The following is a 16,097-nucleotide window of genomic DNA, read 5'->3' on the forward strand; positions in this document are numbered from 1 at the left end:
CTATTGGCAGAGTTGCAGGAAAGGGGTGTGGAACATACTGAAATTCAGCAGGTCTATATTATTCTTTCAACTCTAAATGACTCTTGGAATCCTGTGGTCAGTGCCCTGGAAGCGATGTCCGATTCTGGATTAACGGTTCCATATATTACAGACAAGCTTAAACAAGAGTGGGAAAGAAGAAAGGAGACGGAACAGAGGCGAGAGGGACATAATGACAGGAATGAAAGAAAAGAAAAGACTGAGATAAAGGCTTTTGGGACTAAAGCATGTTACAACTGTGGTTCGTTGCATTATTTAAGGCGGAACTGTGATTTAATGAGAAGAAGGAAGGAAGGGAGACAACCCTCACATGTGCAGTTGGTGAGTGCAAAGACAAAGAAAGACTATATAAACAGAGACAATAGCATGTGGGTCTTGGACTCAGGCTCAACCCATTCACTAATAAAAGATAAAACATTGTTTAAAACAATGGTGCCAGCTAATGAAGACGTGAGTTTAGCTGATGGAGCAAAACAGAGGGTGATGGGTAAGGGTACCGTACATATATGTGCCTTAAATACTATTATGACGAATGTTTTATATGTGCCAACTTTGACTAGTAATATACTGTCAGTCTCAAAACTGTTAGAAATGGGTTATAGTGTGCTGTTCAGTAAAAAGGAGACAGAGATTAGAAACAGTAGTAGAACAACGTCTACACAGACGCCGCTCCCGGTGCTGGCCCCAAGGGCTTTTACTGCTAACATAACTGTAATGGATGAGTGTCTGAAAGAGCCTGAAAGCATTAACGATATGAGAGGTTTACCTCAAAGCGAACAGGATAACTGGTGTACTGCTATGCAAGAGGAGCTTGATGCCATAAACAAGAATGAAACGTGGACCTTGGGCGAATTACCTCCAGGAAAGATAGCTATAGGGTGCAAATGGATATTTAAAAAGAAAAGAGCCAGCACAGGAAAGGTCCAGAGATATAGGGCTCGCCTAGTAGCAAAGGGGTACACGCAGCAATACGGTACAGACTACGATGAGGTATTCGCTCCTGTCATTAAGCATGAATCAATGCGACTGATGTTAAAACTGGCTGCTGTAAGAGGCATGAAAGTGGTTCATTACGACATTAGCACTGCTTTCTTGCATGGCACGTTACAGGAAGATATATATATGGAACAACCCCCGGGTTTCCTTCTTGACCCAGGCAAGGTTTGCAAATTACACAAGTCTTTGTATGGGCTAAAACAAAGTGCCAGGTGCTGGAACATTAAGTTAGATGAAGTACTACAATCCATGGGATTTACTAAGTGTATAGCAGGTGCATGTGTATATGTAAAGAACCAAGTAAACAACCTAACGTATTGCACTGTGTATGTTGATGACATCCTGTACCTGTTTAATAATAATGAGGATGAAATTACATTTTATAATACTTTGACAAAGCATGTGGATACCAAACGACTAGGACCGGTTCAGAATTATTTAGGCATCGAGATTACACGCCATGGTGATGGTAGTTTCACGTTGAGTCAGGGAAGGAAGATAACGCAGCTATTAGAATCATCAGATATGTCAGAATGCAAGCCAGTAAAAACACCAATGACAGCAGGTTTCCAACAGGAAACTGCAAACACGTTGTATGACAAACCCGAGGTTTACAGACAATTGATTGGAAAACTGCAATATATAGCAAAGGTAACACGACCAGACGTTTGTAACGCTGTGGGAATACTCAGCAGAAGGGTAGAAAGCCCCTCTGAACATGATTGGCAAGGGCTAAAAAGAGTGATAAGATACCTGAAAGGCACCAGTAACATGGGCATAAGACTTACTACACAGGAAACAGACGGAATAGAATGTTACATGGATGCAGACCATGCAGAAGACCCGGCTAGCCGAAAATCCACGTCTGGCATGGTCGTGCTCCTGCATGGGTCTGTTATCGACTGGCATAGTAGAAGACAAGCTGTGGTGGCAATTTCAAGTTCTGAAGCTGAATATGTCAGCTTATCCACAGCATGTAACGAACTCACATGGTTTGCACATCTGTGCAAAGAAATCCACGTGGCTGTAAATACCCCAATTAGAGTGTTTGAGGATAATCAGACGTGTATCAGAATGGCTATGGCAGAATCCCATTCAAAAAGGACCAAATACATAAGTGTACGCTACCATCATGTTCGTGAGTGCATGCAGCAAGGGTTTATCACTCTGACATACTGTAATACAGACCATATGCTGGCTGATGTCATGACAAAGCCTGTAAATGAAGAAAAATATACAAGACTGGTTAAAGGCCTTGGATGCAAAATGCAAATGTAACAAATGTGTAAACGCTGTAACCAAATGTAACTGAACCTCACTGTATGAAATTGTGAAAGTAAAGGGCAGGTGTATTGCATGTCTGTCTGGGAGGTGGGGGCTGTTAGGCTTCGGTGAGCAACACAGCCAATTCCAGAACAGACAGTGCAACACCTAAGAGTTAAAGTGTGTAATTGAAAGAGAAACACCCAAGGTCAGCAAGCAGCTGCAGCAGATCAGAAGCTCAGCTATATCAGGCTTGGGTACGCACACAGTGGTGTGGGGGGGTGTAGCATGTGGAGTAGTTGGAGCGAAACGGTGAATGGAGTAATAAATCTGGAGCAGTAAAAGTTTCCTCTCCAGGAAACCTCGGCTGTCCGTTTGCTATTTAACGCAGCAGCTGGCTAAACAGAACAATCTAAAACAGCTAACTGGACTTCTGGTTCTACTGGCCCACTGGCGCAGCACTACAAGATTGTCCTTCCAGAGCCACCACCATGAATGTAGAGGGTGACAGAGATTCCAAGGGGGCCCCTCACCCATTCTTGAGAAGGTTTGTAATGAAGGAGGCTGCCTTTCAGATATTCGGCTTTTAGAGCTTTAAACGCTAATGTGAACAACTTGAATAGGGCTTGGAAACAATCTGAGAACCAGTGCAGTTGTTTTAGAGCAGGTGTCACATGAGTTCTATATGGAACTTCAGACAATAATCTGGCTTCTTCATTGTGGAACAGTTAAAGATTCTGAGTCGACTGAAAATTCTTATCAAAGCTGAAGAATGTATGCAGAATTTCCTTCTGTGACTAATTCCTTGCCTCTACTTGAGATATATTCATGACATGTTGTACCATGAAGATAATTCTGATGAGGCAAAAGGATGACCACAGTCCATCTCCCTTCATTTGCTGGTAGATTGCAGCCCTCAACATCACATCAATCAACATGAATCTAATTGGCCCTCATGCAAGCAATACATTAACCAGATAATCAGTTGTGGTATTCTGATGGGTTGTTTTCTTTTTCTTCCGCACAGGTAGCACACAATTTAATCTTGCATACAGAATGCATAATGTGTCTTCCACCTCTGAATTTCTCCTGCTGGAATTCTCTCAGATCCGAGAACTGCAGATTTTACACTTCATTGTATTCCTAGCATTGTACTTAACAACTGTAATGGGGAATCTTTTCATCATCCTTGCAATAGCCCTTGACCATCATCTGCATACACCAATGTATTTCTTCCTAATGAACTTGGCCATTTCTGACCTTGGCACAGTTTCTGTCACTGTACCCAAATCCATGGTTAATTCACTTGTGAACAGCAGGCACATTTCTTATTCTGAATGTGTCACTCAAGTTTTCTTCTTCTTTTTATTTGGTAGCTGTGATTTTGCCCTCTTAACAATAATGGCACATGACCGGTATGTTGCCATTTGCAAACCACTACAATATGAAGCAATTATGAACAAAGGAGCCTGCATTCAGATGACAACCATTGCGTGGATTATCAGTATTGTCTACTCTGTGTTACACACTGGTAGCACATTTTCAATGACCTTCTGTTCCAATAATGTTGAACAATTCTTCTGTGAAATCCCCAAACTCCTAAAACTGTCTTGCTCTAACTTGTACATTGTTGAAGTTGGACTTATTGTGTTTAGTTTTATCACAGTGTTTGGATGCTTTATCTTTATTATTGGAACTTATGTGTGGATCTTCACTGCAGTCCTCAAAATCCCTTCTGTACAGGGACGGCATAAGGCTCTCTCCACCTGCCTCCCACACCTTGTTGTTGTCTCTTTGCTTATATTCACTTCACTCTTTGTTTATGCAAGACCTCCCAGTAATAGCTCATCTGATCTAGATCTAGTTTTTTCTGTGATATATGCTATTCTTCCTCCTATGCTGAATCCTTTCATCTATAGCACGAGAAACAAAGAGATTCAGACTGCACTGAGGAAGCTATTGAATCTTAGATACTTTTCTGACACTCTTCCCAGAATTGTTCTGAGGTTTTCGAGATTTCCCTGTATAGGTCTGCCCAGGAGTTGAGATCAGCTGGGGAGGCTCTTTCTAGTGTCCCATCACAGGGTGATGTATACACTAAGGAGACACAGGGCTGAACTTCTCCGATGTGGACCCTCAGCTACAGAATTTCCTCCCCCTTGTCATTTGATAGGCATCTATGCTGCTCCCATTCAGGTCCCCCCTTAAAAATGTGGTGCGGGGAGGAACTGTGTTCAGTTTTTATGCTGAGCTGATTTTCTTATTGTTAGGTATTGTTGTTTTTATTCATACTTACTGTATTGTAATGTAGATTTATTGTTCCCCAGTCTGATATCTCTGAATAAGGACAAGCTATATATATTTTAAATAAATAAACAATAACTTTATTTTATCAGACCCCCCCATTGTTAACCATGCTACTTTTATGGATGGTCACCCAGTGCTCAACACATAATATTTTTGTTAATTTTTTAAAAAAGTAAACCATTGTTATTGTTTACAGATTATCACCAATATACACTGTGCACAGGATACCTTTCTTCTCTTGCTTACTGGGGTCTTCCAGATATGGTTGAACTACAACTACTATCACCCCCAACCATTAACTGTGCAGGCTGGGTTTGATGGGAGATGGAATCCAATGGTATCTAGGTTACCCAACATTTGAGTATAGGATTGCATGTTAGCTGCTTGAATGTGTCTGAATGTAAGATTAGTCACTAATTTCCATGTGTACAGATTTATTTATATGTTTATAATCCACACTTTCATAAAGATATATCAAGGTGATATATACCATATAAAAATAAAAACACCAAAAGCATTCCATAAAAGCATAATTAAAAACATGAACCTCAGTAAATACAGATTGGTTGAAAAGAGAAAAATCATATTGCAAAGGCCTGACTAAACAATACAGTTTTGAAAAGATTTCTGAAAGTTCCTGCCAAATCTCTCCTGGTAGAGAGTTCCACAGGCCAGGACCTGCCCTACCAAAAGTGTGGTCCTAGTGAAGGCCAACCAAACTTCAGTGGTGTGGGGAACCACCAGAAGTACCCAATCAGTGATCAAGATAGAGCATGAAGAATCAGATAATACTTAAAGTATTGTGGGGGTCAGTTATTTAGGGATTTTTACCTTGAACCTAGCCTGTAACAAATTGACAACCAGTGTAGCTCTATCAGCAGCAAAGTAACATGTTGTCTGTGAGACTCCTGTGAGTAGTCTGACTGCTGCATTTAGCACTAATTGGAATTTCCAGACCAGGTACACGGGCAGCCACACATAAAGTGTGTTAACAGTAAAGTCTTGATGTTATCAATGCATGAACCATTGTGCTCAGACTGTCATCGTCTAGGAAGGGCCTCATTTTTTGTACCAGCCAGAGCTGGTGAAAGGCATACCTAGCTAAAAGGTCACTTGAGCCTCTAGTGACAGAAATGAATCAAGGAGTACCCCAGACTGCACACTTGCTCCTTCAGAGGAAATGCAACCCCACTGAGAACAGGCAATTGACCTATCTCTTGGTCATGGAAGCCATCCACCCACAGGGCCTCCATCTTTACAGGATTCATGCTCAGTTTATTGACCCTCATCCAGTCCACCACTGAATCCATAAACTGGTCCAGGGCTTGCAAAGCCTCTTCTGGCTCAGATGTAATGGAGAAATAGAGTTGGGTATCATCAGTGTACTGATGACACCTTGCTCCAAAACCCCTATGACTGCTCCCAGTGGCTTTATATAGATGTTGAATAGCATTGGGGACAAAATAGTGTCCTGTGCTATTCTATAGTGTATATGTCAAAGAGCACTTTCCCAGTGCTGCTCTCTGGACATGACCCTGCTGGTAGGAACAGAGCCACTTCAACACAGTGCCACCAACACCATCCCACATAGGTAGTCCAGAGAGATACCATAGTAAATGGTATTGAAATCCACTGAGAGATTGAGCAGAAGGGGCAGGGTTGAACTCCCCCTGCCCTTCTCTGTTTAAAGGTCATCCATCATGGCAGCCAAAGCTGACTCAGTCCCAAGCCAAGGTCTGAATCCGCAATGCCATGCATCGAGATAATCAGTCTCATGCAGGAATGTTTGTTCCACTATTGACCATCCCAATCACCTTTCCCAGCAAGGAAGTAGTTGTGATTATGTGATGTTAGTTACAATTCATTCCATGGCTAATCAACACCCCTCAGCTTGATTTTGCGAGCCATCATGGGCAGGGATCAAGGGGACACATAGTCGGATACATGCAGTAATAGGCAGCCTGCTCAGAGACACATTACCAAATTCTTCCAAGCTACACATGAAGTGGATTGGACTGAGAAAGACCAACCCAAATTGTGATTACATTTTTACAAATTTGTAGGGCAGTACGATATCTCAGGGAAGAGGTCAGATCTCTTGCTCCCCTGGTGCATTTACTATAGCTGCTCAATTTCTCTGTTTTTTTAAAATTTGATAGAAATATCTGTGGGCTATAGGTACGTTTTTAAACTGCAAGGTTTTTTTTCCTATTAGTGAATTTCTCTTCTTTTTAATCTGGGAGGTAAGAAATGGGATCTGTGCAAGTTTGCTGAGAATGGATTGATAATTTGCATGCTTATTGAGTTCAGTGGGATTCACACACAGGCATCTTCCAACCAAATCAAACCAAACCAAAAGTCCCATGACAATCGGCAAATGGCGATGGGAGCAGAACTGTGAAATCTGGAAGCCCCTAGTCATGGACCGGCACATGGGCAGTGGATACAGACTCAATCCTCCTGGCTCAAGGACTGAGACAGTTGAGTAGTTCGGCAGCTATATCCATGACTGAACAGTCTTGTTCACAATCCACTCTGCTCACCCCGAATGGGGAGAGGGCTAGAAAAGGTGCCTTAAACATAGTCTGCCTCATCTCTCCCCCTGACTGGATTACCGCATCCAGTGTGGTCACCACTTAGCAGTTGCAAAAGACAATTGAACATTGGAACATGGAATATACAGACATTGCTGGACAATACAGATAGTGGATATCCTGTACGCAGGACAGCCATTGTCGCGAGTTGAGATATTTTAATATTGACATAACAGCACTCCAAGAAACTCGAAGAGCATGAGAAGGACAACTGAAGGAAGAAAAATGAGGTTATACCTTCTTCTGGAAAGGACTGCCTGAACAAGAACGATGAATACATGGAGTAGGCTTTGCTATTAAAAATAATCTTGTGAAGCTCTTGTCAGAAGTTTCTAATGACATTAACGAACGACGCTCAACTCTACGGTTAAAACTTGCCAAAAGCCAGCAGGCAACTGTTCTAAGTGCTTATGCGCCAACATTAGATGCTGATGAAGACATCAAGGAAAAATTTATAACCAGCTGGATACCATCTTATCAGTGATACCTTGTTGTTGTTGTTATGTGCCTTCAAGTCGATTATGACTTATGGCGACCCTATGAATCAGCGACCTCCAAGAGCATCTGTCATGAACCACCCTGTTCAGATCTTGTAAGTTCAGGTCTGTGGCTTCCTTGATGGAATCAATCCATCTCTTGTTTGGCCTTCCTCTTTTTCTACTCCCTTCTGTTTTTCCCAGCATTATTGTCTTTTCATGATGTGTCCAAAGTATGATAACCTCAGTTTCATCATTTTAGCTTCTAGTGATAGTTCTGGTTTAATTTGTTCTAACACCCAATTATTTGTCTTTTTCGTAGTCCATGGTATGCACAAAGCTCTCCTCCAACACCACATTTCAAATGAGTTTATTGTTCTCTTATCCACTTTTTTCACTGTCCAACTTTCACACACATACATAGAGATGGCGAATACCATGGTCTGAATGATTCTGACTTTGGTGTTCAGTGATACATCTTTGCATTTGAGGACCTTTTCTAGTTCTCTGATAGCTGCCCTCCCCAGTCCTAGCCTTCTTCTGATTTCTTGACTATTGTCTCCATTTTGGTTAATGCCTGTGCCAAGGTATTGATAATCCTTGACAAGTTCAATGTTCTTATTTTCAACTTTAAAGTTACATAAATCTTCTGTTGTCATTACTTTAGTCTTTTTGACGTTCATCTGTAGTCCTGCTTTTGTGCTTTCCTCTTTAACTTTCATCAGGATTCATTTTAAATCATTATTAGTTTCTGCTAGTGGTATAGTATCATCTGCATATCTTAAATTATTGATATTTCTCCCTCCAATTTTCACACCTCCTTCATCGCTTTCCGTATGATATGTTCTGTGTATAGAAATAAATAGGGTGATAAAATACACACCTGTCCCACACCCTTTCTGATGGGGAACCAATTGGTTTCTCGATATTCTGTCCTTACAGTAGGCTCTTGTCCAGAGTATAGGTTGCACATCAGGACGATCAGATGCTGTGGCACCCCTGTTTCTTTTAAAGCATTCCATCGTTTTTCATGATCTACACAGTTAAAGGGTTTACTTTAATCTATAAAGCACAGGGTGATTTTCTTCTGAAGTTCCTTGGTCCGTTCCATTATCCAATGTATGTTTGCGATATGATCTCTGGTGGCTCTTCCCTTTCTAAATCCAGCTTGGATGTCTGGCATTTCTCACTCCATATATGGTAAGAGCCTTTGTTGTAAAATCTTGAGCATTACTTTACTTGCATGGGATATTAAGGTGATAGTTCGATAATTACCACATTCCCTGGGATCCCCTTTCTTTGAAATTGGGTATATATTGAACAGTTCCAGTCTGTGGGCCATTGTTTAGTTTGCCACCACACCAAGGAAGACTCGTGACACATATATGGATAAATGTTATATTTATTAAAATATAACACATAATCAATCAAATTCAAATCAGCCAATTAAAGAATATCAAATACTTTGGGCAGGTGAGGCTCAACCTATCTATGAGGGTATAGACCCTCCAAACTAGGAGGCAAGTCAGTCACATCATACTGCAACTCCCCATTCAAGGATGTGGGAAAACTTATCCCTCCTTGCAATTGGAGTCAGGTATGTGGTTCCAACCTCCGCATCCTGGCCCCGTTGTACAGGCGTTCACCATGATGTGCAAGCTGGTCCCACGTGGACACTCCCCAGATCCACACCAGGCATTACGCCTTGATGTTTCACCAGGGTATGCCCTTTACCAAAATGCCTCATCCACCTCAATTTTAACCCCAATTACCTCACCTGCCCGAATTTGACGCCAGCCAAACCGGAATCACCATGACCCCCCCAGGCAAGCCAATCGAATCAAACCCAAGCAGTATGGAATAGGCAAAACCAAAGACATTCTGAAATCAGAATCTCAAAAAAAAAATTCCTACTCAGCCCCCTCAGGTGACTAGCAGAGCCCATACTGAAAAGGGAGGGGTGGGTGGGTGCCACAAGGCAAAAAAGGTACGTTTTTAAGGAGGAGCAGGCTATATATAGCTGCTCAATCCCTTTTCCAATTGGTCAAGGTGCCCCACCTGAACAATTACAATTTTTTCTCGAACCTTCCCAAGTCTTCCCAGAAATAGGGTGGCGGCAAACCCGCCCCTACAAAAATGAAGTAACGTTATTTTCATATTTCCTGACAGATTTTAGTCAAAATTTGGACAGATTTAGTCTCAGTAGCTTGTAGCAACACTATTGGTATGCCATCTGTTCCTGGTGATTTGTTTCTTCCAAGTGTTTTAAGAGCAGCTTTCACCTCACATTATAAAATTCCTGGTTCTTCATCATATGGTTCCTCCATGAATGAATCTGTCATCCTGGCATCTCTTTTATAGAGTTCTTCAGTGTATTGCTTCCACCTTCCTTTTATTTCATCTTGGTCAGTCAGTGTGTTGGTTGCCAGTCCCAAGAGGTATTCTGTATATTTAAAAGTTGTGCAGGAGGAAGGGAGAATTTCACCTTGTGGTTTTTCCCATTACAGTGTTGCAAGAAAATCTGCACTTGGCTGAATTTTCTCTTCTCTTAAATATACAGAATCATTCTCAGGCCCTGAGACTGGCAACCCTACTCCAGGACTTTTAGAATGCAGGAGAAGAAAGGGGGGGTGGAGAGAAAGAGAAAGAACTCTTGCTTTCAGTTGCCTTTGTGGGGCATTGCCATAGACTGAAATGTTATTTTAATAATTTAATTAAAATAAAAAATACAGTTGTTTTTACTTTAAAAATTCTGACGATTAAGCTTTAAGTTTGGGGCAAGCTTGAGGATTTGATTAGACATTTTCTACTATCATATCTGATTCTTAATTAATTTTAATGGTCTGAGAAGGAATTTAAAAATACATACAGTAGATTCCAGGTGAGTGTTCCAAAACATTTTAGATGTGTCAGGCATATGTGCTAACATTGGCAGTCAACTTTTTATCAAACAAACAATGAGAGGCCCACTGACTACTAGCCTGTCAATAGACTTGGCCAACTTGGAAAATAACCTTTTAAAGTTTTCAATTTTCAATTTTTTTCTGACCATTTAATGGGGAAGTGGGGGCCACTGTTCTTTTATGAGAGGAAAGACTATGTAATGAAACATTTTTAGATCTAATTTGGTACCCTCCAGACATTTTGGACTACAGCTCTCATCATCTTTGACTATTGGCAATGCTGGCTGGGGTCGATGGGAGCTGGATAGGCCAAAGCCTCTGGAAGACACCAGGTTGACTACTCCTCATTGAATGTATAAATTCGTATAATGCTTTTTCACAAATATATACATTATAATGAACTTAAGCTTAGGGATGAAATTCAGAGAAGGGATTCTTAGAAGAACCCTGAAGATTCAGGATTCTACAGAGAGCAAACTTGATGTCTTTGTTTCTCATGCTATAAATCAATGGATTCATCATGGGTGGAACTACTGAATACATAACCGCAAATACCAAACCCAGATCTGATGGAGCATTAGTGGAAGGCCTGAGGTAGGCAAAAGTCCCAGTAAAAACAAACATGGAGACCACAATAAGGTGGGGAAGGCAAGTAGACAAGGCCTTTTGCCTTCCTTGCACAGAGGGCATTCTCAGCACTGTAGTGAAAATTTGGACGTAAGTTATAATGATGAAAATGAAGCAACCAAGCGCTATACTAGCACTGAACACAAGAACACCAACTTCAATTAGATATAAGTCAGAGCAGGAGAGTTTCAGCAACTGTGGGATTTCACAGAAGAACTGATCAATAACATTGGAGCAGAAGGAGATCGAAAAAGTGCTACTGGTATGTAGTATTCCATAGAGAAGGCCACTGATCCATGCACTTGCAACCATTTGCATGCAAGATACTTTGTTCATTATTGTCTCATACCGCAGTGGGTTACAAATGGCAACATATCGATCATGGGCCATCACTGTGAGGAGGGCAAAATCTGATGCTACAAAGAAGAGTAGGAAGAAAACCTGTGCAACACACCCAGAATAAGAAATCAACCTGGTATTCATGAAAGAATTAACCATGAATTTAGGGATGGTTACAGAAATTGAACCAAGGTCCAACATGGCCAGGTTCATCAGGAAGAAGTACATGGAAGTGTGCAGGTGATAGTCAAAGAGTATTGCAAAGATGATGAGAAGATTCCCAATCACAGTCACCAGGTACAATGTCAGGAACACAAAGGAGTGCACGATCTGCAGGTCTCGACTGTCAGATAACTCCATCAATAAAAAATGTGACATGGAACTTGAGTTGGCTACATTTTCTCTCATTATATGCTGCATGCTGTGTGAAAGACAGAAAAAAGACAGAGACATTAGAGTAAATTAAAATTGCTAAGTAGTTAAGCTAGCATTGATTAATTAATTTCACAGTTTAATGTCAATGAGATGGACACTATGGTCTTTGTTCTTACTTGAGATGGTTGAGGAATTCAGTTTCTCTGAATTATTATGCAAACTGACAAGATCTGCAGCTCCTAGAGTAATGCACAGATTAAAATATAATTCACCTTTAGATTCCACATTTTTCTTGAATTTGCTATACAGTTCATAGCCAACAAAATTACCATAATGCAAGACAAATATGTATTTTGGATACAAAACATTTAGAAATTCATACATTGAGATAATATATATATTTAAATTCATATCTTGTGATAAAATACATATTCAAAAATGTACAGATTTTTTAAATTGATGGTTACTGCAGAAATGGGAGGGAACAGAATTATAGAAGCACGTCTGACTTTGGCATGGATAAGAAACAGACTGATCTGTCCATCACCAGTTCTTATCAGAATTTAGCTGAGAAAACAAAGAAACATGAAGTTGTTATAGAGGCATATTTAACATCTTCCTAGTTGCCTTTCTTCCCTTCTTACAGTCATAAGGTCTTAGGAGAGAAAGAGGGCTGTATTCTCTAATAAACAAATTTTCTGCAATTCCCCAGCTCCCCAAACTGCATTGTTGGTATTTGGGGCATAAAGACTAATCTGGTAGAACAACCACCTAGATCACTGAAAGCTGCAGCTACATTGGCATAAATTGTGGTTTTGTGTGCAAAAACAAACAGCAACAACCCTAACCCTATTTCATAAATAATGGTGTGTCTGTCTGTGTGTGATGCCAGAAAATTCAAAGACTGCATCCGTGACTGGCCACAGCCACTGCTTCATATATAGTCCTCATGTGGAAGTGCTAGTTTTTACATATACTGAGTGCTTCTTGGCAATGAGTCTGCTGATTGCCTCACATAGGGCCAATCCCGTCATTAGGCAGAATGAGGTGGCCACTTCAAGTGGCAGGTCCTGGGAACTGTGGAACAGTAGTGAGGTGACCGAGGAGAGGACAGAGCTGTGTGTGCCATGTGGCCAGCCCTACACCTCCTAAGCCAGCCTGCTGCCTTCAGGTGAAGTGGAGGACACTGTTCCATCACCATTATCCACTGTCATTCCAATCCCATTACGGACATGGAATGGGGTGGCATCATCTTTATTTTGCCTCACTCAGCAAAATGTCTTGGGTTGGCTCTGGCCACATATTCATGATGTGTTTGTTGCATCTGGCTGATCTTACATAAACAGTAGGCCCTAAGTCCTACTCAGAGCAGACCCACTGAAATTAATGGACCTAGGTTAGTTTTGTCCATTAATTTCAATGGGTCTGCTTTGAGTAAGAGTTGAATGTAACCCAATGGATATAGCCCTAATAGTTAAACTTCAAGTATCTTGATAGTTGTGTATAATTTCAAATGTGCTGAATGCGTTTGGCTGTTCTTTCACCAGTTAAAACCGTTTCATTGCACATTCACATATTTTATAAGGTAGAATGTTAGGAAAGATAGATGCTTAATAAATGAATTCAATGATTTGTAACTTAAGTCTAGGGATCAGCTTCTGACTATTACCACCAATAGGTTCTCCCCCCAAAAGCATTCACAATGGAAAATGGAGGAGGCTGAATAGGTTTAGGAACGTTGCGTGTCTGTGAAATATAAATTTTGACAGTCAGTAACTTTCATTCCTCAAATTGTCAGAACTCAGAAGCGGGCATGAATATGCAATTTCATTTCATATTGAATGTCCACTGTGAATGACTAACATGATTGTTGCAATGTCTGACCCAAAGCAATGGGAACATGGCACAGTGCTATCAGCATATCGCTATTGGATGATGTTGATCAATGTAGCAATCAGTGGTTTGCAAATGGTTGGGTGCACAGGAACATTTTCAGTTGGTGGCAGGAACACTGAAGTGAAGGTGCCTGCTAGAACTCTGAGGAGATAACTTTCATAGCAGACACAAGTGAAATATTTTCCTTATTAACATTAGATGAAGATCTTAATGGATGTGCAGGTTCATATGGGACATGGCAGTCTCTTAAATAACTCAGGTTATTTGAGGCCTTTTAAGTCAGTAACAAGACTTTAATCCTGGCATGAAAGCAAACTGTCAACTGGAGCAAACTGGATCAAATCCTCCAGTTGTGTGGTGGCAACACCTGCCATCTCCAAAGATGGAGAATTATATTTTTGTATGTTTGTTCTTCCTACTTTGCTTCTTTGCCATGTTACTGCTGTTTCTACATAGAATCTAACCTGGAAAATTATATTTCTTTGATTATTCATCCTAGAAATCTGTGTCAAATTTATTTTTATTAATTTCAAAGCTGTTTTATTGATCAATGTCATATTATGGTGAAGACAGTCTTTTGTGTTTCAAATTGGAGGTTGTGTTCTATTTCTATTTTGGGTGCATTAACAGTTGAATTTGAAACTACAGTTTGATGTAAAATCAGACTGATTACAATATGTTGCTACTTAAGCAATGAATCTAGCTGTTCAAAAAACAGCCTGCTATGCTTAAACTACTCCATTTAAGGAAAGGTGGACATGGCCAACTAAAAGCATCGAGCACACCTATAAATTTGCTAGAATATATTTCACCTCCCGCTGTTTTATTTTGTGCAAACTGTGACACTCCTCATGTCCATTGGAGACTGTTCTGCCGAATAGTCAGTGTCATTATTCCACAATTGTTTTTGGAGGATTTTAGTGTACATTTTGCAAAGTGTTGCTGTACTTCGCATGTTCACAGAAACAGAAACAAAAGAAAATGATTTCCTATAGGAAACTTCATTAAATTCACAAATACGCAAAAAACCTTTGAGGCTTAAGAATGCACCAATTGCCAAATTCAATAAAATAGCAAAGTAAATCAAACATATTTAAAGTGACTATCTGAACTATTTCAACTGTTTTAATATTGTTGCTTTCTCACTGCTAAAACAAGATCAGTACAGTAGATGTCTTGTTTCTCTTATTTGGGCTTATTGCAGGTGTAGCAGAAAGTTTCCTTTCTACAAGAAACAACTACAAAGGCATACCAAAATTAAGCTTCAACAGATCATAAATGTTATGAGTTGTGCTGTTATCTAAAGAACTCCTCTCGAATGAATCAATCATACTGTTCCCAGATATGTGAATATTTCCATTTTAGAAAAAAAATATCAGGCAGCACACTCATTTTTGAATTGGGGAGAGTGCCTATCATAATAAAGTCTTCTGCGGTCAGATTGAGCAATTGAACTGTGTTCAGAACTGTATTGTAAGGAAACTATTGTCTCAAATAGTTTGAAGATCATTTTTATGTATACAGAAAAACTGCAATTCGGTGTAGGCATTGTAATTCCTCCCACAAAGTGTGCTAAAAATAACTGTTAAAGCAAAAGATCAACATAACGTTGTTGCATTTTGAATTACAAGTACTTGAACTGAAACTACTTAATCACTTTTATCATTTTGAGTGGCCAGAATTTTTGGCACCAGTTTAAAACCTTCCTTTCCTCTCAGGCCTTTAACGATATGTGATGGGCTGTTCTTACTGATGATTTCTTTGTATCTGGCTCTTTTTGTTGTTGTTAGTTGTATATTTATAGCTGTGTGCTTTAGCATTGTATGGATTCTTCATCTTTTTATATGGTTTTAAACATTGTATATTTTAGATATGATTTTATGGATTTTTATATTACTGTAAATCACCTTGGGTCACTTTTGAGAAAGACAACTAAGACATTTAAATACTGAATAAGAAGTTGGTTTCTTTGTGTGCTAGTATTGCAGAGAATTCAACTGCTCATGCTTGGAAATAAATAAATTAAATTATACATAAGAACTAGAATAAGAAAATAAAATAAAAAGGGGGATTACAGGAAAGTGTAGTGTAGGCCCATATGCCATATATGGAAGCACACCAGGAACAGGGTAATCCTTCTGTTTGGTTCTTCCCTGCTCAAGACTCTACATACAGTATGGTGATTAGGCACTGGAAGGTTGTATCTAATCTAAGGTTGGTGAGCCACAGGATGGTCAGTTTACTGTGCAGGCCTGGTGTACATTATATGCTCTGAAAAAGAC

General features: G+C 40.1%; 2 protein-coding genes across 2 annotated transcripts; one reads left to right on the plus strand and one right to left on the minus strand.

The window, feature by feature from the left end:
* The first annotated feature begins 2,585 nt into the window (after positions 1-2,585).
* On the plus strand, positions 2,586-4,695 carry LOC133366567 (olfactory receptor 14A16-like). The gene is made up of 2 exons (XM_061589800.1): positions 2,586-2,845; positions 3,326-4,695. Exon 2 carries the CDS (start codon positions 3,355-3,357, stop codon positions 4,342-4,344), a length of 990 nt encoding a protein of 329 aa, XP_061445784.1. The 5' UTR covers positions 2,586-2,845; positions 3,326-3,354; the 3' UTR covers positions 4,345-4,695.
* A 510-nt stretch (positions 4,696-5,205) lies between these two features.
* Positions 5,206-11,952, minus strand: LOC133367732 (olfactory receptor 14A16-like). The gene is made up of 2 exons (XM_061591831.1): positions 11,046-11,952; positions 5,206-5,288 (listed from the first exon to the last, which is right to left on the minus strand). Exons 1-2 carry the CDS (start codon positions 11,950-11,952, stop codon positions 5,206-5,208), a joined length of 990 nt encoding a protein of 329 aa, XP_061447815.1.
* Positions 11,953-16,097: the final 4,145 nt, after the last annotated feature.

Source organism: Rhineura floridana, chromosome 11 (assembly GCF_030035675.1).
Source record: "Rhineura floridana isolate rRhiFlo1 chromosome 11, rRhiFlo1.hap2, whole genome shotgun sequence".
NCBI lineage: Eukaryota > Metazoa > Chordata > Lepidosauria > Squamata > Rhineuridae > Rhineura > Rhineura floridana.